The 18,732-nt window shown below is 48.6% G+C and overlaps 10 protein-coding genes across 10 annotated transcripts; 9 read left to right on the top strand and 1 right to left on the bottom strand.

Moving 5' to 3' along the window:
• Positions 1-48: 48 nt before the first annotated feature.
• On the top strand, positions 49-1,959 carry TbgDal_X16330 (hypothetical protein, conserved; the record flags this gene model as incomplete). Its single annotated transcript, XM_011780495.1, has 1 exon — positions 49-1,959. One exon carries the CDS (start codon positions 49-51, stop codon positions 1,957-1,959), a length of 1,911 nt encoding a protein of 636 aa, XP_011778797.1.
• Positions 1,960-3,563: 1,604 nt separating this feature from the next.
• TbgDal_X16320 (hypothetical protein, unlikely) lies at positions 3,564-3,917 on the top strand (the record flags this gene model as incomplete). Its single annotated transcript, XM_011780494.1, has 1 exon — positions 3,564-3,917. One exon carries the CDS (start codon positions 3,564-3,566, stop codon positions 3,915-3,917), a length of 354 nt encoding a protein of 117 aa, XP_011778796.1.
• A 346-nt stretch (positions 3,918-4,263) lies between these two features.
• Positions 4,264-5,973, top strand: TbgDal_X16310 (zinc metallopeptidase, putative; the record flags this gene model as incomplete). The annotated part of the gene is made up of 1 exon (XM_011780493.1): positions 4,264-5,973. One exon carries the CDS (start codon positions 4,264-4,266, stop codon positions 5,971-5,973), a length of 1,710 nt encoding a protein of 569 aa, XP_011778795.1.
• Positions 5,974-6,590: 617 nt separating this feature from the next.
• Positions 6,591-7,235, top strand: TbgDal_X16300 (60S ribosomal protein L10a, putative; the record flags this gene model as incomplete). Its single annotated transcript, XM_011780492.1, has 1 exon — positions 6,591-7,235. One exon carries the CDS (start codon positions 6,591-6,593, stop codon positions 7,233-7,235), a length of 645 nt encoding a protein of 214 aa, XP_011778794.1.
• An 868-nt stretch (positions 7,236-8,103) lies between these two features.
• Positions 8,104-8,925, top strand: TbgDal_X16290 (serine/threonine kinase, putative; the record flags this gene model as incomplete). The annotated part of the gene is made up of 1 exon (XM_011780491.1): positions 8,104-8,925. The coding sequence occupies one exon, from the start codon at positions 8,104-8,106 to the stop codon at positions 8,923-8,925; it is 822 nt and encodes a 273-aa protein (XP_011778793.1).
• A 1,359-nt stretch (positions 8,926-10,284) lies between these two features.
• TbgDal_X16280 (protein kinase, putative) lies at positions 10,285-11,103 on the top strand (the record flags this gene model as incomplete). Its single annotated transcript, XM_011780490.1, has 1 exon — positions 10,285-11,103. One exon carries the CDS (start codon positions 10,285-10,287, stop codon positions 11,101-11,103), a length of 819 nt encoding a protein of 272 aa, XP_011778792.1.
• A 337-nt stretch (positions 11,104-11,440) lies between these two features.
• On the bottom strand, positions 11,441-11,833 carry TbgDal_X16270 (hypothetical protein, unlikely; the record flags this gene model as incomplete). Its single annotated transcript, XM_011780489.1, has 1 exon — positions 11,441-11,833. One exon carries the CDS (start codon positions 11,831-11,833, stop codon positions 11,441-11,443), a length of 393 nt encoding a protein of 130 aa, XP_011778791.1.
• A 221-nt stretch (positions 11,834-12,054) lies between these two features.
• TbgDal_X16260 (hypothetical protein, conserved) lies at positions 12,055-14,703 on the top strand (the record flags this gene model as incomplete). Its single annotated transcript, XM_011780488.1, has 1 exon — positions 12,055-14,703. The coding sequence occupies one exon, from the start codon at positions 12,055-12,057 to the stop codon at positions 14,701-14,703; it is 2,649 nt and encodes an 882-aa protein (XP_011778790.1).
• Positions 14,704-15,475: 772 nt separating this feature from the next.
• TbgDal_X16250 (T. brucei spp.-specific protein) lies at positions 15,476-15,871 on the top strand (the record flags this gene model as incomplete). The annotated part of the gene is made up of 1 exon (XM_011780487.1): positions 15,476-15,871. One exon carries the CDS (start codon positions 15,476-15,478, stop codon positions 15,869-15,871), a length of 396 nt encoding a protein of 131 aa, XP_011778789.1.
• Positions 15,872-16,543: 672 nt separating this feature from the next.
• On the top strand, positions 16,544-18,346 carry TbgDal_X16240 (hypothetical protein, conserved; the record flags this gene model as incomplete). Its single annotated transcript, XM_011780486.1, has 1 exon — positions 16,544-18,346. The coding sequence occupies one exon, from the start codon at positions 16,544-16,546 to the stop codon at positions 18,344-18,346; it is 1,803 nt and encodes a 600-aa protein (XP_011778788.1).
• Between the last annotated feature and the right edge of the window lie 386 nt (positions 18,347-18,732).

Below are 18,732 nucleotides of genomic sequence, written 5' to 3'. Positions count from 1 at the left end.
TCGGGGATCGTTGCTTAGTAGTACCGCGACTGCGTACGTGAGCTTTCAATGATGTTGTTTCTTCCGCCACTGCTGTTTGCAGCAACGTTCTACTACTCTGTTTTGCGGCCTTCCCTCTTATTTTTTCATTTTGTTTATTTTGATGCTTTCGTTCTAAAGGGTGAGAGCTTTGTCAAATCTCTTCTTCGGTGGGAATTTCTGGACGCACTTCTTCCTATTTCTTTTGTCTGCTATCGTATATATTACACACCGTCACCCTTAAGTGACGTTGTTGCAACCAAGCGGGTATTTGAGCACCTAACTTCTGCTGATAAATATATATATATATATATATATTATCAAGCAGCTGTAATGAATGTCAACTTGGACGATCTCTTTGACACGGGGTCACGGGGGCGTCAGAACCAAACTGGCGGTTACGTGCCACCACCACCACCCAGTGACCCACCTCCCCCCCCGGTGATGCAGCAGCACGACCCGTTCGGCGTGAACACTTTGCTACCCTCTGCGCCCCCGCCGCCTTTCGAGAGTGTGGCCTCCGCTCCTCCTTCTTTCACCTGTCACGGTGCAACCCAGCAACACCGGCATGTACAGGGTTATGCACCTGGCATATATCAGGCTACGGCTGCTAACCCCACTATCCCGGTTACGTCGACTCTAGGGGGAGCGGCATATTCTCCACCACCGCTTCAGGTGCAGCCACCACCAGCTCCACTTCCCCCGCAAGTGGCGCCTTACTCTTCGCCACCAATCACTGCACCTCACGGTTCTATAGTCCCAGAAGCGCTTGCTTTTTCTGCCGTTGTGCCCCACACGGCGAATGCTTTGCAGGCGCAGATCCCTGTTGTCGCAGGAACAGGTGCTGTAGGACCTGCTGTGTCCGCGAATGACCTCGCATTGGCTCAAGAGGAGGAGGATCGGAAACAATTGGAGAAGATTATTAAACTCCGCAAGGAGATTGAGAAAGAACGTGAGAAAGAACGAAGGAAACGGGAAGAACTGGAAACCTGGGGTTGCCCAAAGTGTACCTATCGGAATCCGTTGACCGTAAACACTTGCGAAATGTGCGAGGCTGGCCGGCCGGGATGCAACCTTCCCGTTAACGCGGGTCCTCCGAGTGGAAACCACGGTGCACCAGCGCCGCATAGGCACAACAATGTTCCTTTGGCAGCTTCAGTTGCTGGACCTACTGCGTGGCTTTGCAGTATGTGTTTCGCACCTAATGAGGCGCACCACACGAACTGCAAAGTATGTCACAGTTATCAGAAAAATGGCACACCTGTTACCACTGCATCGATAGTTGGTGGGCCAACTGCTTCCTCCCACGTGGTTGCCAATGCTTGGCTCTGCGGTATCTGCGGAAAAAATAACAAAGTCACAAACCCACGTTGTGAGAAATGCCAGAGTTATCAAAGCAACGGAACGCCCATCGTTGACAAATCAAGCACTCAACTGCGCACTGATGTGGGCACCGCGGGGGATCTCACGTGGGTGTGCTCCGCTTGCACTCTGGAGAACCCTGTCAGTGAGGCATTGTGTACTGCGTGTCAGAGCGGGCAACGGCCCCGCCACCTGGCGCCATCCAAAAAGGACCACAACGAAGAGCAGAACTTGGGCTCGCCCAAGTGGTGGAGCTGCCCCTCCTGTACATACCAAAACACATGGGCGCTCGAGGCATGTGAGATGTGCTCCGCGAAGCAACCCGCGCATATGCGAGCCGCACAAGTGGGTGGAGGTGGGTTGAAGCAGGAGGAGGTTGTTGAAGCGGTGCAGTGGCAGAGTGACGATGCCGCAAAAGAATGCAACAGGTGCCAGCAACCGTTCACATTCAAGCGCCGTAGACACCACTGCCGCGCGTGTGGGTATGTATTCTGTGCCACCTGTTCACCGTTCCAGTTGCCGCTAAGGGGTGATGTGCCGGAGCGTGTGTGTGTCACTTGCTTCGAGGCTCGTAAGTAGGGGTCAAAAATTCGATACGTAAAAGGTTGATAAGCGTCCAAATACGTATGCGAAGGGTAGGAGTCGCACCTAAACCCTTATGTATGTGCGTCTGCGTATGGCACAGTACAAACTGCGCACCACAACCTTCGGTATGTATATGCCCTTCTGCCTTTACTCTCATGTTAGTGAGTTGTAGAAACACGGAGGTGTCCTCACCTCTGGTATTGCGCCACTCAAAGGCACTATGTGCCATCTGCGTTAGTGGCGTGAAAGGTGTATGTGCTGTGTGATTTGTTAGTTCTTTTACGGTGAATGTGCGTCGTGTCTTTTTTTTCCACTTATCATTGACTCTTTTTTTTTTTTATATACCACATCGGGGGCAACTCTGCGGCAGTGTAGACTGTTATTGGAGAGGAAAAGGTGTGAAAAAAAAAATGCAGGACGCATTCACAATGGTAACTAAAATCGCAATTTATACAAGTGACAGTCAGTCGATATGAACGTGGCGAGGGAGGGGTACGTGAGTGACGACATGTATAAGTATGCCGTTGTTTTCGTTTAGTTTGCTGGTGCAAATTTGCTTCTTATCTCTTTCTATGGAAAGTGGTGCGCAAGTTAATTTTCAGTTCACATGGATAGTGCAATTGGTGGGGCAGTGATTAATAATTTATCTTTTCCTTCCCTGTGAATTCACGGTTTCTTTTGTCACCCGGTCCTCGCCTCTGGTTCGTTATGTGTCTGTGAGCGAAATCCTAAGGGTGTGTACTGGGTACATCAGTGAGAGTGATTCGGCTTTCATATAGCAAACTTTTGTCAATACTACATTGCCTTCAATTCAATTTTCTTTCTTCTCGCTCAAGTCATTCTTGGATTTCCCCCGGCGGAGAAAACTAGCAGTGCCATTCACGCTTGCACGCGCCTACAGCCTGCAGCGGTAAGCACTTTTTCTTTTAGCTCACATTCGGGGATAGAGGGTTCTTAGTCTAATTGGGCAAGAACAGAGAGGCTACAATGGGTTTCTTCGACTCTGACCTCAGCTACCCCACGGTGCGCACAGAGCGCATGAAGCACAAGCGCCGTCGTCTTGTGCAGGGCCCCAATTCATATTTCATGGACGTCAAGTGCCCCGGATGCAAGAACATCACTGTGGTATACAGCCATGCCACGTCAGAGGTTAAGTGCAATGGTTGCGCTACCATGCTCTGCCGCCCCACTGGTGGTAAGGCAATCCTGGTAACTGGCTGCGGATTCCGCAAAAAACCAGATCATTAAGCAAAGGTACACGATGGGCTTTCACCGGATTGGCGTCGTGAAGCAGATGCTAACCTATTTTCCCCTGGGATTGCAATGGAATGAAAAGCAAATATTTCGTTTTCTTTTTTTTTTTTGCGTGCTCATAGCAACTCATCTACGCCTCTTCACCCAACATTTTCACCTTTTGGGGGTCCACTAGGCCTTTTTTTTCTTTTAAACGCAGCTAATAACTTTTCTTTTCTTTCCTCTTCTATGTATAAAGAGTTCCCACACTCGTACACAAGAAAGGCGAGACGTCGTCAGACCTGTGTTAGAAAGGCAAACATAATAGCACATTGCACAGCATAGACACACGAAAAAAGTGTTGCATGAACCCCCCAGAAGAATCAGAGGATGCGAATGCACCGCTTGACCGCCTAGCAGCGCATCTTCGTGCGCCCCCTACACCACCTAAGGTGCCCGTTTATGCGCTGCCGGACCAGCCATATCTCGAGACAACCGTTTTGCCGTTGTTGCTTCGTGGACTAGAGGAGGTGGTGAAAGTGCGGCCCGCCGATCCACTCGCATTTTTGGCAGCGTACCTGCTGAGCAACAATCCGCAGAGAGTTTCACACCCGTTGCTGACTGAAGAAGGGAGGAGGGTACCGCTTCAAGAGATCGCGCAGCGAGCTGCTGACGTCATCAAACAACTGGCATACCAACCCCCAGCGCAACCAAAATAGTATGCTAAGACCCGTGTGTCCAAGCATCGTAATTTGGCAGTTTCTGTGAATAGTACAAGAAAATATTAGGGAAACCTTTATATTATTCGGTTTGTGTGAAAAAAAAAGGGGGATGCTCGCCGTTGCCATGTGTATTTCATCTTCGCTCCAGTTTGTGTTCTACCGGTGCTTTCCTCTTATTCTAACCTGACTTTAGTGGTTGTAAACTTTCTTTAAAAAAAAGGGGGAAAAATCATATTATCTTTATTTTTTACTCTTTTCTTTTTCTGGTGGGCAATTCATGTGTTCCTTTGGAAAGAATTAAGTACATTACATTTTTCCGACCGTGCTCCGCAGCATTTAAGACATGAGCACTGCTAGCAACGCCAACTCCGAATACGTCCGTGGGCTCAACGACGCCTATGCCCATCGGTCGCGCACTGAGGATAACTGGCTGCGTCCATCACTTGGACCTTTACTGTGGTTCGGTGTGCCAATCGCACTGTCGTGGGTTTACATGCGCCGCCAGTCCCCTACGGGAGCCAAAAACAATATGTTTGATAGCTTTATGGAACAAATGATGCCAATAAAGAAGCGACAATTCCGTGTTGAAGTGAAAGGCACAAGGTTTAGCGATGTGATCGGCATACCTGAGGCTAAGGAGGAGGTTCGTCATTATGTGGAATTTCTGAAGAACCCAAACCAGTTTACGCGCCTGGGTGCGCGACTTCCGAAGGGGTGCTTACTGACTGGTGAACCAGGAACTGGAAAAACCTTGCTGGCAAAAGCTGTTGCTGGTGAGGCGGATGTGCCATTCTTTAGTTGCAGCGGCTCAGACTTTATTGAGTTAATGGGTGGCAGCGGACCTAAGCGTGTTAGGGAGTTGTTTGAGGAAGCTAGAGGAGCCGCACCCGCAATTATTTTCATTGATGAAATTGACGCCATAGGTTCACGTGCGGGAAAACGGGGAGGGTCTGTCAGCAGTGAAGAAAACCGGACAATCAATCAACTCCTCGCGGAGCTCGATGGGTTAAATTCAGGTTCCGACGTACTTATCGTCATGGCAGCAACGAACTTTCAGGACAATATTGACAAGGCACTCCTTCGTGAGGGTCGGTTTGACCGCAAGATTAACATTGAGATGCCTGACAAAGCTGCGCGAGTGGAGGTATTTAAACACTACTTGGATCGTGTTTGTACTGGTGACCCTAAAGGACGAACCACGGACGACGAGGGGCAACCGTTGCAGGTGGACGACCGAATCAGCAACTTAGTTCTAGCAAAAGAGCTTGCCGACATGACACCTGGTCTCTCTCCTGCAACAATTGCTACCGTTGTAAACGAGGCGGCATTGCAGAGCGGTATTCAGGAAAAGAAGCTAGTGGAGAAGGAATCATTCCTTGAGGCTGTGGACAACACGTTGGTGGGTAGCAAGCACAGGAACCGCCAAAGTGAAACTTCACTTCGGAGAACGGCTATCCATGAAACAGGCCACGCATTGACAGCGTGGATGTTGCCCACGGTGAAACGAGTACTGAAAGTGAGTGTCGTTCCGCGCGGACAGGCTCTTGGGTACACGCAACGCGCAGGAAATGAATATCACGAGTATCAAACAAATGCTACTCTTTTGGCTGACATGGTTGTCATGTTGGGTGGTCGAGCTGCGGAGGAAGCGCTGCTGGGAAATCCTTCCGCCGGTGCAATGGATGATCTTCAGCGTGCCACTGACCTTGCATTGAAGCAAATGATGGCCTTCGGTATGGACGCTGACGCCGGGTTACTTGCATATCATCCGGAGTCAACCCAAGCTGGTCGCATGTTTGTGAACTACTCCAATAAAGCGCAGCATCTGGCAGAAAAGGAGGCCATGAAACTTGTGTCCCTCTCATACCAGATGGCGGTGGACATAATCAAAAATAATACCGAAAAAGTTGAGATCGTTGTGGGCGAGCTGCTAAGTAAAAAGGAGCTCATGAGCGCGGACCTGGAGCGCTTGTGGGGAGAGCGCCCGGTGACACCAACTGTTGAGCAGCTAGTTGATAAGCTAATGGACGCGCAAAACCAGCCGCAGTACTAGTGCAACCCATTCCTGGCGGAAGTCAGGTATCGGGGGTGGGAGCATACACGCTTCCCATGTTGAAGGACTTCATAATCATCCACTTCATTTGTTGTTGACGACACGTCTGTTTCTTGGTGTTTCGATTTCGCATCTCTAACGGTAACTACATTTTTTTTTCATAATTGCGGCAAAGGGAGAAATTTGGAAGCGCAGGAATTTGTCTGCCAAACTCTGTAGGGCGGACGGGGTTCGGGTAAAGACCGCATTATCTTTCACTCGCACAATATTTTTTTTTTCTAGGAAGGTTGAGGGATCATGCATTCTGTTTGTGTTCATGCAAAGATTCGCTTCGTCACTACTTTTTGGTACCAGCGGCATAGCATGTCGTGCCATTCATTTCTATTCATTCGGTTCCTCTACCCTTTCGTCTATTTGCTCACCAACCTCAAAAAACGTATGGGAGGTGCCACGATTAGCAAACAACAGCCATAATAGAAGTTACGCTCTAAGGAAGAAAGCCACGCGAGAACGAGGAGCCGAGTTCAGTTTCCCGTCCTTAAGTCGCAATTACCCGTGCGAGCGAATCTACACACCAACACACAAATATTTTAACTCATTCAGGTAACATTTGAGCGATGTCTAAGATCCCTCCAGCACTGCTTTCTGAGGCTATTCAAAATGTGTTGAAAGATCGCAAGGAGCGTAAGTTCAAGGAGAGCATTGATTTGCAAGTAAACCTGAAGAACTACGACCCCCAAAAGGACAAGCGTTTCTCTGGTTCTGTGCGCCTCCCGCACGTGTGCCGCCCCCGTATGACTGTCTGCCTTCTCTGTGACCTCGTGCACGAGGACATCGCCAAGAAGAATGACGTCCCGACCATGAACCAGGAGGAACTGAAGAAACTGAACAAGAACAAGAAGCTGGTGAAAAAGATGTGTAACCAGTACGATGCCTTCTTGTGTTCGGAGTCTATCATTAAGACAGTCCCGCGTCTTGTCGGCCCTCACATGCATCGTGTAGGTAAGTTCCCTACGGTGTGTGCGCAGAATGAGAGCCTGCCGGACAAGGTGCTCGAGCTTCAGTCCACAGTGAAGTTTCAGCTCAAGAAGGTGCTCTGCCTTGGAACATGCGTCGGCCATGTCGATATGACGGAGGATCAGGTACGCCAGAATGTTGTTATGGCGATCAACTTCCTTGTGTCTTTGTTGAAGAAGAACTGGCAGAATCTGAAATCCGCGTACATCAAGTCGACGATGGGGAAGTCGCAGCGTATCTACTAAGGCGTGTGGTGCGTAAATTCAATTGACCCATGGGAGGTAGGCGTGTTGTTATGTCGGAGAGAAGCCTCAATTTGTGTGTGTGTGTTTTTCTTTTTTAAGGCTGGGTGATTCAGACTAAAGGGTTAGGGTAAACGAGGGATACAGTATGAGAGAAAAGATACCGCGGTGCGGCTTCACAACCTAGAGGAAAAAAAGGTGTTTAGAGGTCTGCTGAGGCCCCAGCTGTAGGGAGGAATATTTTTTCTTTGGTTCGACCCTTCTCTTTTTCTTTCTCTACCGTTGCCGGCTTAGTTGCTCCTGCATTTTTCTCCTCCTGATCCCGCCCGACTCATAAGTGCTCTCTTTGTTCATTTCTGTTGTGCTTTCTTATCCAAACGTTTTTTTTTCTACTTCTGGCTCTTGTTCCATTTCCTGCTCTGCAAGCGACAGGAGCCGCTGGCGTTGTGCACCAAAGTGTTTGCATACTTTTTTGTGTTTTTTTTAAAGGTCAAGCCGCGGGACGTTTTCTCGTATCTGCTCTTCTATCTGCCCTCACTACAGGCTTATCAGTTGTGTTTCATCTATCGACTACATGCAACTCGCCCCCCTTATTCTCTACACCCCTGTGCACCACCTCGCACCAGACACTGTAGGCAACAGAAGTACGTACGTGTACAGCCAAAAGCAAAACCGGCGAAGGCAACAGACAGGCCGAAAAAGGGTTTATACTCGTAGCTGAGGTTTAAGGGAGGCTTAAGCGCTGATACAAATAAATATATTTCTGTATCTATCTTTGTAGCACTATAGGGAAGGAGAAGACGGTCTTGTTTGCCTGAGGACTCGTTATCAAGTGAGGGTGAACACCGGTGTAACAGAGGGCTTCACTGCCATGACACCTCCTGTGCGGCTGGGGCCGTATTGTTTGGGGGAAAAACTCGGGTTCGGAAACTTCTCAACGGTAAGGTTGGCAACAGATGAAGGTGGTAAGAAATTTGCCGTTAAGATCATAGACAAAACTCGACTCCGGAAGGAAAAGATGGAGGATCAAATGCTTCGTGAAGTTGCTATAATGCGATCCATTAAACATAGGAATGTTATTGATCTTCACGACGTGCTCGAATCAGCGAACCATTACTATCTTGTGTTAGAGTTCGTATCGGGCGGTGAGCTGTTTGACAAAATCGTTGCTGCGAAACGCTTTGACGAACCGACTGCACGACGCTACTTCCAACAGCTCATCGCTGGCGTTCACCACTGCCACGGCAAGGGGTTCGCTCACCGTGACTTGAAGCCCGAAAATCTTCTGCTTGATGCTGTCGGAGTGCTGAAAATTAGTGATTTTGGTCTCGGAAACCGGCAGCAGGACATCTTGCTAAAAACAGTGTGTGGCACTCCCAACTATGTGGCACCTGAGGTCCTCATGGAGCGCGGCTACAACGGTCTCTGTGCTGACATTTGGAGTTGCGGTGTCATTCTTTACGTCATGCTCGCTGGACGACTTCCTTTTGAGGATCGGAGCATGAGACATCTTCTTGCACGGATCGAGCGTGGCGAGTACAGCATGGTCCGGCACGTGTCAGACGCAGCAAAGGACTTAATCGCGCGCATGCTTGTCGTAAATCCTAAGAAGCGTATCACCCTTGAGGCTATCATTTCCCATCCCTGGTTTGTCGTTGATTGGGACCCTAAGTGTCTGAACGAGTCGGCGTGATGGTACTCTTTCTTCCCGATTATTCTGGGAGTTATTCTGTGTTGTGTGTATTACTGCTTTTAAATAAATAAATAAATAAATAAATAAATAAATATATATATATATATATATGTTGTGTTTGTGCATACGGTTGTTTGTGGGCTGAAAGTGGTGAAACCGGTTGATTTCACCGAAAAAGTTTGTGGGATTAGTTTATGAGTTTTGAAGAGGTGCAGGGACTCGACTCTCTATCATTGTTATCTTTGTTATATGTTTCTCTGTTGCCAGAGCCAAGTTTCCACTTTCTATCATCTTCGTTGTGCCACCCTTTTGCCATTGCGATACCCCAGGGGACGGTGTGGCAGGTGTCTACTGGGAGAATATGAAAAATTTTCTGAGGAAGGAAGAACGAAAACTGTGGAGCTAAGTGGCGAGCGGAGAAGGAAAGAAGTCGAGTATATGTGTTCTGGGGAAGAGAAAGGAGTGGCTAATAAGAGTAGCGTGCGCAATATTTCTTGTTTTTTTGTTCTTTGCGGGACTGGGAACCTCCAGTGAAGGCGCAACATGTATATATACATGTGTATGTATGTATTTATACATGTGTGTGCGTTTGCTCGTTAAAAGAGGAAGGAGGGGGGTTAAAGAGAGTCCCGAACTGCTGATTCCTGGTGGCTAGTTGGTGTTGTTATATCCGTCCGCTCGTTTCACTTCCCTTCGGACATCTCAGCGATCGTTAACTTAAGTGATTAGTTATGTCTTTTTTTTTTTTTTTGCAAGTCGTTTTGCCCTTTCTTGTTTGATTGTACGGTATGTTTCTACCCTCCCCCACCGCCTGTGGCGACAATTCTACGGGGCAACCGTTCAATAAGGGGTCTTAATCGTTTTTCCTCTTACCTTTCTAGTTCCGTTTTCAGAGAAGGGGAGACGAAGGGAAGAAGGAGTAAATGATGTCATCGAATACGGTGCGTATTGAAACCTATACTTAGGGACGAAGCATTAACTTCCTGCTCTCAAAAAGGTCTCTCTGCGGAAAACTTTGTTCGGTGCGTGCCACGAGCACCTTCCGCTTCTTTTTTTCCGTTTTCTCACTTTCTTTTGTCTCTTCCTATTTGTCCTTTTTTTTTTACGTTTCCTTTTTCCTAATGTTGCGCTTCGGAATGTGATTAGCAATAGCGTCTCGCCCGTGTCTTCCACGTGCAACGGCTGATAGTGAAGTTTGGTCGCTGAGGGAGTGTGGTGGTAATTTAGAAAAACATTTGGGTACTCTTTCTTCATCCTTTCTTTCCTTTCTCCTAGCTCGCACTTGCAGGCTGCAATTCGACTTGTTTCGCATGGTCAAAGCCGAACAAGAATAAGATATAGACATTATAAAGAGGTAATATGGAAAATTTTGTTCTTCCACCGTACACGGTTTCCCAAAAACTTGGATCTGGTACCTTCTCCACCGTCCGCTTGGCAACGGATGAGCAACGACGGAGGTGGGCAGTTAAGATCATAGACAAGGCTAAACTGCGAAAGGAAGAAATGGAAGGGCAATTGATGCGGGAAGTAGAGGCCATGCGCGTATTTAAGCATGAAAATATAATTGCATTTCATGATTTCAAGGAAACGCCAACTCACTACTGCCTGGTGTTAGAGTTCGTATCGGGCGGTGAGCTGTTTGACAAAATCGTTGCTGCGAAACGCTTTGACGAACCGACTGCACGACGCTACTTCCAACAGCTCATCGCTGGCGTTCACCACTGCCACGGCAAGGGGTTCGCTCACCGTGACTTGAAGCCCGAAAATCTTCTGCTTGATGCTGTCGGAGTGCTGAAAATTAGTGATTTTGGTCTCGGAAACCGGCAGCAGGACATCTTGCTTAAAACAGTGTGTGGCACTCCCAACTATGTGGCACCTGAGGTCCTCATGGAGCGCGGCTACAACGGTCTCTGTGCTGACATTTGGAGTTGCGGTGTCATTCTTTACGTCATGCTCGCTGGAAAACTCCCCTTTGAGGATCGTAACCAGAAATCCCTTCTTGAGAAAGTCAAGCGCGGTGAGTACGCTATGCTGCGGCAGGTGTCTGAGGCTGTAAGGGATTTAGTCAAGCGCATGTTGACTGTGGACCCCCAAAACCGTATCACCCTTGAGGCTATCATTTCCCATCCCTGGTTTGCCGTTGGTTGGGACCCTAAGTGTCTAAAGGAGGCTGCGTAAATGTTATTTCCACACTTTGTGTTTGTATGTGCGTGTAAGGTGCCCCTTGAAACCCGCTCGTAACTATTTGAACGAGTGCGTGTGCCAACCATGCCTGATGCAGAGTTAATGTGCGTTTTCCCCGTTTTTTCATGTCTTTTCTTACCGTTTTGTTTTCAACTCGTGGTGAAAGCCCTGTTGGTAACGTGTGTTACACACAATGGAAGGATCTAAGAAAATGGGGAAGTGCGAAAGCGATCAAAATTTGCCTTTTCTTCACTCCGTATCCGTCTATTATTTCCTTCTTGTTTTTTTTTGCTTTACTGTGTATAATCCCCTCTCCATTCTCCTTCATCTATTAGCACTCAAAAGTGTTGAGGGGGTACCCCAGTTTCCGCCGTCTCGTTGCGAGGACTGGCGTACCGTCAGTGGTTTCGATTGAGTGCTGCGATGGTGCTGGAGGAAGTGATGTAAGAAAGAAAAAAAGAGAAAAAATAAATGAAAGAAACTGTGTCATTTTGTGACGTGGGTAAATGTGCAGATGATATAGATTTTTTTTTAATGTTAAAAGGGGAAAAAATTGCTTATCTCTGTATTTGCAGGCAGGAACAGAATAAAAAATGGGGAGAATATATGGAGGGAGGCGGTGGTCGTAACTACATTGTGGATTTACCCTCAAGTTTAAGGCGCTGCAGCTCGACCTTTCCGCATCGTTGATGCACCTATGATATCCAGTTAAACTTGGAGTCATCCGTAGGACATTTTTGATTTGTGTTGATGTGCATTTTGTTTCTTTTTTGATTTCACTTTCGTTATGGTTTTCTTTGGTGGTGGTCTTCTGTCTCTTTGATTTCTCTTTTGCGTCTTCACTTTGTTTTTCGTGCGTTTTTGCCTTCTCCCTTGTTGTGCATCAATAGAAATAGTTACTTTGTATAGTTGACCTGCTTACACCTTGCTCTACTGCGTAGTAACATGCAGCCCAACACGATGCTTCCAGAGGGACAGGATAGCTCGGAAGCAGACAACCACTTGGCATGTCCGTCTTTTGCAGAGCTCATAACTTCTGTTTTGGGACATATTGGTGACACCTACGCGCTGGAGCGTAAAGTCCAGCAGCATGCGGCACAATCAGAACAAAGTGCCCACCAAAACCATTCGTTGAGGGTGCTCTTTCGTGTACCTTCTGAAGACGCGGTGCAGTGCGATGCGCTGGGCCCGTCTGGAGCTCAGCCTGCAACTCTTGGCTTCGCTGACGATATGGCAAAACAATTGAGTGCATTAGTAGCTGAGTGTGACGTTGGCTGCGTGCCGGCTGGGTTGATTAAGTGCACTTCTCGCTACCTGCAAAGAGCATGTATGTTGCTGCGGGGCGCGGAGAACGGGTTAAAGGGTTGCCAAGCAGTGTCGAGGGGTAGCCATAGCGGGGTTGGCCACCATTCTTCTTCTAGCGGCATCGACGTGTCTGCGTGTGACGATGACGGACGGCTTGCGCAGCAGTGTAAAATTCGTAAACCTACTGTGGAGAGTGTATCTCGCTCCTTTCCTCTGGCTTATAGTAGTGAAGACGGCACAAGTCTTATGAGTGGTGATTACCACACCGGAGACGCTGTACGTGGTGAAAGGTCCTATGCTGGAAGTCTCCACGAGGCGGAGATGGCGTTCTGTTGTCTCATTGGGATTGCATTCTCTTGTCCATGTCAGTCGTTAGCCAATTGTCTGCAACTAATTATCGCAGATGTTTTGGGGAAGGCCATATGCCCCTCAAGTTTACGCGGTAGAATATTGAAATGTCTGTCACAGGTCGACGCAAGAACAATTAGGGAAACACAGGTGAGTGAGCTCTGGGGGATGGAATCGAACGCCAACTTTCTCTACGTTATGGAGGGTAAACTGGTAAGGTTAAATTGGGATGAGGTACTTTCTCCACGTCTCCACGAAGCTACCGATGTCAAATGGTACGTAGCTCCTTCTCCAACTGCGGCTCTACCGACTCTGGGGCAGCTGCTCTCCGGGAGGCTTTCTAGGGAGTTGGACGCATTGCAGAAGTCAGTCTCTACCGCGGGTACGATGCCTCGTTGCTCCCTACCATCCTCCTCCTCAACACCGTCCCTGACCCGCCGGCGCCTCGGGACCTTATCGAAAGGTAGGACAAGTAGCTGCGGTGCAATCGATGGGGAGCTAGCGAACAAAGAGGCTTCAAAGGAAAAGGACGCGACACAACAAGCGTTATGGGAGGCACTTTCTCATTGCAGTATCGCCTCCCTGCGGTCACTGTGCAGCGGACGTCGCGACCTACTGTATCGTATATTCACAGATATGGGCGAATTGCCACAATATTACTACGTCCTCTCGGCATGTCCTGAATTTCTTAAGGCTCACCACAGCACGTTTATTTATGTTTTCTTCGGGAATGGCCCGCTGTTGAATTCTGAACGTTTGATGGTGGCATTCATGACGGCCTGCCGTCAGAAATGTGAGTATCTTGTGTGCCGATTCGGTGCCTTGCTTATGAGAGTGGGTGGAAAGGAGGGTGGAGTCTGTGGAGCAGCAAGGTCTTGGCTCCGGGACGGACCACCACCAAAGTTGCAGGCCCTTCAACGCTTTATAGCAATCGCAACCCACGTCCCATGGCAAATATCTGATGTTGACATTCGTACAGCCATGAGCGCAGGATGGAGCATTCATGGCCTAATGCAAGTGTCAACCATTGTGGCCGAAACGCTGTCGTTATGCAGTTTGGTTATGGGACTCTTCGTGCCAAATGATTTATGTTCATTTACCGCGCTACCACCGGCGCTGGCTGCCTTGCTTTCCCCTTGTGTGGTCGTTGGGGATGAGCACCACCACAACGCTGACATCAGTTTTACACGATACACAGGAGTTGACGATATAGTTAGTGAGAAGCGAATCAAGGGCTCTAACGTTGGCGGTTCCACGTTGAGAAGCGGTAATTTCAACTGGCAAGAGCACGGCAGTACACTAATGGAACAGTACTACCCCGGCGCCGCGTCGCTTATAAATGATGAATTTGACGCCTTAGCAGGCGTTGTTCGCCGTCTGAACCACTCAGATTGCGTAGGGCTCACAAGTCCTGAGTATTCCCCGGCTTATGCATTTCAGTCGTTACTGCTGTACGTGCAGAATATCATCGGCTTCATGTCTGACAATTATCCTTATAATGATATTAACAAGGTGCTTCGCCGGCAGGCGAAGTTGATTGCACAGACTTGTACAATGCACCCTGAAACACTATCTGGTGCTCAGTTGCGCCTGTGGATGCAACCAGCTGTGGAGGGAAGTACTTCAACAGGCGACTTTTCATCTTCTCAAGTTTTGTCGGGTGATACCAGGAGGCGGATGGCCGCGGAGCGACGTGCTGAGGATCAAAAGCAAGAGCTGATAGAGTCTCTAAATCGCCACCGCGCGCCCTTCACCTTGAGTTTGCCGGGTGATTCCACGGAACACTGCGGGAGGCCAGAGGACGACGTGGTGGAGGAGGCACTGCGCCTGCACGAGGAATGGCTTGTGTTAGTTTTGCTCTTGTGCACGATGAAGGCACGAAAAGAGGGACTAATGACTCTTTTACTTTATCCAATGTGGAAAATTCTTAACAACATGTAGAGGTGCGTGTTTGCTTTAACTGCCAGGAGAAAGCTTCTCGAAAATGAAGGGATTTTTCTCTGTCATTGGTGCCAGTTTATCAGAAACTTTGCCGTTAGTAATGCTAATAGTGAACGAAACGGCGGTACGTGACGGTTCAGGGCCTCCCTACGTAATTCTTGGATTAAAAGTGGTGGGAGGACCTTTTATTTATTTTTTACATATATTTCTGGCGTTTTTGAAATTTTCTGTCATTTATGGAGGGGAAGGAATAGCCGTTGATTACACTTTTAGGAGTGTGAGAGAGCAGTAGAGCGCCTATCCATGTGTGCTTGTTGCACATGATGATGTGTCTACGGTTAAGAGTATGTGATGGACTTTGTTCAACAACGGCGACAGTCAAACGGCGCGAGAAAAAGTGTCTTTCCTTTTTTTTTTTGTCATCTTGCATTGTGTGTGTTGGTGTCGTTTGTTGTTTTCTTCCGTCTGGCTGCTTCGCATACACGGTGGGCAGTGGCTTTCGTCTAGAGTGAAGTAAAGCACACTGCTTGTGTGTTGTGACATGTACATGGGCAGCACTGACGTAGTTGTGATGAACGGCGGTGTTTACCTCTCTGCAACTACCACATTTTTGTTCCCTCCCCCCTATCGGTGGGCGGTCTCTGTCTGGCGTTGAGGTCTCCATCTTTTCTACCTGAGATACGTTGTAGCGATTGTCACTATCTAATCCTGCAGTGTCGGTGGTATCCACTCCGGCTACACCTGTGTGGAAGAGTGAGGGCAAAGGAAAAAAATGGAAAAGGACAGTGTAGACAACTGTCATACCCCACACCCTTTTGTGTCGCGTGTAACCGTCCGTCGTCTTCTCTGCTCTTTGCCTATACTTCCTCACGTTCTCCCCCTTTGTTGTTTGTCTGATGCACCCGGTTGGTTGCACGTGACTTTCTACCTATTTAGTGTGTTACTAAAGCGCAAAGGGTGTAAAAGCGTATATTCGAGTGCGTGTATAACAATAAGCGATAATAATAAGAACAATAGGCTCACAAAACCTACGGGCTCTCGCACAGGCACAAAATCACGTACAACTACCTATTTATATTGTGGTTGTGTACCGAGTTTGGGTGGAGAGAACGATAGGACCAAAAACCACAACTCACCTCAATATATACAAGGAAGGAAAGCAAATTAAATTAAAGGGGGACTCCACTGGGAGGCTGTGAAGGAGACGAGGCAGCCCCCGCAACGAAGAGCGGTGAGGAGGGAAGGTCGAAGAGACTAACAGGGTTGCGGCTTTGTGGTGACGCAGGAGAAATAAAGAAGAGACAGAAGAAACGTTTTTATTGATACTGAAGGAACGAGTATCGTAGGAAGCCACAGAGAATCACACTGTAGGTCCGTGCAGCAAGTACGCAGCAGGAGACCGAAACGAAGCTAACCTCCCTTATTGAAAGGTCCTGCTTTACATTGTTGCGTTCGGGCGTTATTGGTTTCTTATTGAACGTGTTCTTGCGTGCGTGTGCAGGGAGGGGAACGGGAGGAAAGGAGACCGCCAAAGTTGGGCGTACCGCGTGGTGCAACGGGCTCTACTGACGTCGCATCGGGGAGCCCCGAAAAGAAAGAAAAGGGGCCAAACAGTGTACCGTGGGAGGTGAATAACAAGTTTACATTTCTTGTAGTGCCCTTGTTGGATTTAGGCGTTGTTGTGAAGGAAGCGAGGAGAGGGGCGTTGGACAGACAGTTCATTGCTTTTTGTTCTGTAGTCAAGGGTGTTCAGTCTTAGGAACGGGAAAGGGAAGGAGTGAAGCCGTGTGGGGCAAACCGAGACTACAGCAAGGGGTTAGGAGGGGAAAGCTGTGCCGCTATGCTCGACGAGAATCAACGGGACGGTGAGGAGGAATTTATCTACAACGAGTATGCAATTGACGACACCCTAGACCCACTCAACCGGCTCTTAAGCTATCACTCTTCTGGTTTTTCATTGCAGCGTCAGTTTTTGCTGCGTGAGCTCGCGGATACTGTAAGGTATGCTGGTTTTGAGCAGAGTACCAGCCACATCATTCCACTTCTGAGCAGATTCACAAATGACTGCGAACCCCTTGTGCGGCGCATGTTGGTTCAGCAACTCCCGGAAGTGGCTGCATATTTTGTTCAGGAGGGTGGTGACGCTGGTTACAACTGTCTATTAGGAAAGTTCCTTCCGATTGGATTTGAGATGTTAGTGGACAAGAATGTGGAGGTGGGGGCAGCAGCTTTGGTAGCGTTAAAAGCACTTGGTGAACTCGTTAAGCCCGAACACGTTCAGGAGCACCTGCTTCATGTTGCCATAATGTTAGCGCGCGACGAGAGGGCGGAGGATTATCGCGTTGTAGCAGCACTTCTATTCAACGAAATGGCGGGGCTTTTCGGTAAAGAGTGCTGTGTGAACGACGTGCTTCCGGAGTTGGAACTGTTGGCCAACGATAGTAACTTTACCGTGCGAAAAACTGTCGGCGCGAACTTGGGAAAAGTATGCGAGGTAGTGCAGGAGGAAATAGCGGACAAGACTGTGCTACCGATATACCTTAATCTGTGCCTGGACGAAATCTGGGGGGTTCGTAAAGCTTGCGCGGAGAACATCGAAGAGATCTCTCTCGGTGTGAGTCCCACCGCCAGAGCTGATAAACTCGTGCCCGCTTTTCGACTTTTGCTGGACGACAACTCGCGTTGGGTGCGGAATGGAGCTTACGAGTACCTGGGGAGATTTTTGCACACACTTCGACCTTCAGATCTAACTCCAGCCCTGCTCAAGACATACACGGATATGGCTTTTGAGTCGGAGAATGGCGACACAGATTACAGTGAACCATGTGCCTATTCGTTCCCTGCTGTTGTAGAGATCGCAGGACCAGGTCGTTGGGACGAGGCTGGAGATGCGTACGCAACCCTGCTCAAGGATGTTAAATGGAAAGTCCGCAAGTCCCTAGCCCATTCACTGCATGAATTTGCTAAGATTTTAGGTCGAGATCTCACCGAGTCGCACCTTGTCACTGCTTTTGAGATGCTTATTAGAGATCTTGACGAGGTGCGGTTGGGGGTCGTACTAAATGCTGACGTCTTCCTTGCCGTCATGGGCGTGGCAACGCGTGAGCGACTCGTTCCACTGCTTTGTCACGTACCCCTCGACAGTGAGAACTGGCGGCTTCGGAACGTGGTCGGGCAGAGGATTGGCGATGTTGGTGTACTGCTCGATCCCACCAGCAGCAGTGCGCTTGGTTCGGTTATCGCTCTAGTACTGCGTCTTCTTGATGATAGCGTGATGGAGGTACGGCGGTCAACGTATCGCTCAGCGGCCGTCCTTCTCAAGCATTTGGCTGATGCTGGGCGGGAGAACAGTTGCGGGGACTACGCAGACGCGTTACTGCAGATCGCCGGTCGTTACAGTTTTCGTGATCGGCTAATGTTTCCATATATTGCGGAGGAGGTAGCGAAACTGGACGCGGAGAGCCTGGTGGACAAGTACTTTCTCGATGGGTTACTGAGTTTAGCGAAGGATAAGGTGAGCAATGTGAGGTATGCTGTTCATACCGCACTGACCCGCACATTTCTGGTTAATGATAAATGGGCACATAATACCAAAATACAACAGATTGAGGATGCACTGAAGGACAGTGAAGGCGAGCAGTGATAACTCACCTTTTCCTCATACATTCGTACGTACACAGAAACATAAACATGGGCGTTTCGATGAAAGTGAAGTAACCGAAGTTGTCAAGAAACGAAGAGGGGGAAGGATGGTTTGCAATATTTTTGGGTGCTTACCAATTGTGCAAAGTTGTTATTCGCAGCGTGTGCAAAAGTCGCTTGCAGCATTAGTGTCGGGATGTTTGCGTGCTTGTATTCCCCACTCTATTCTTGCGTTGGCGTATCCTTAGGAGATATTTGATAATTAACTGCCACGGATGTGCGTTCTCTTTTATTCTTTAAATAATCTGACCCCCTTTTCATTTTCTCTCTCATGCGATTATTGCATGTAGCAGTGCGATCGCACACACGTTTGATGGTGAAGATGGG

Source organism: Trypanosoma brucei, chromosome 10 (assembly GCF_000210295.1).
Source record: "Trypanosoma brucei gambiense DAL972 chromosome 10, complete sequence".
NCBI classification, from domain to species: domain Eukaryota; phylum Euglenozoa; class Kinetoplastea; order Trypanosomatida; family Trypanosomatidae; genus Trypanosoma; species Trypanosoma brucei.
This window is presented reverse-complemented; position numbering and strand designations above follow the sequence as displayed.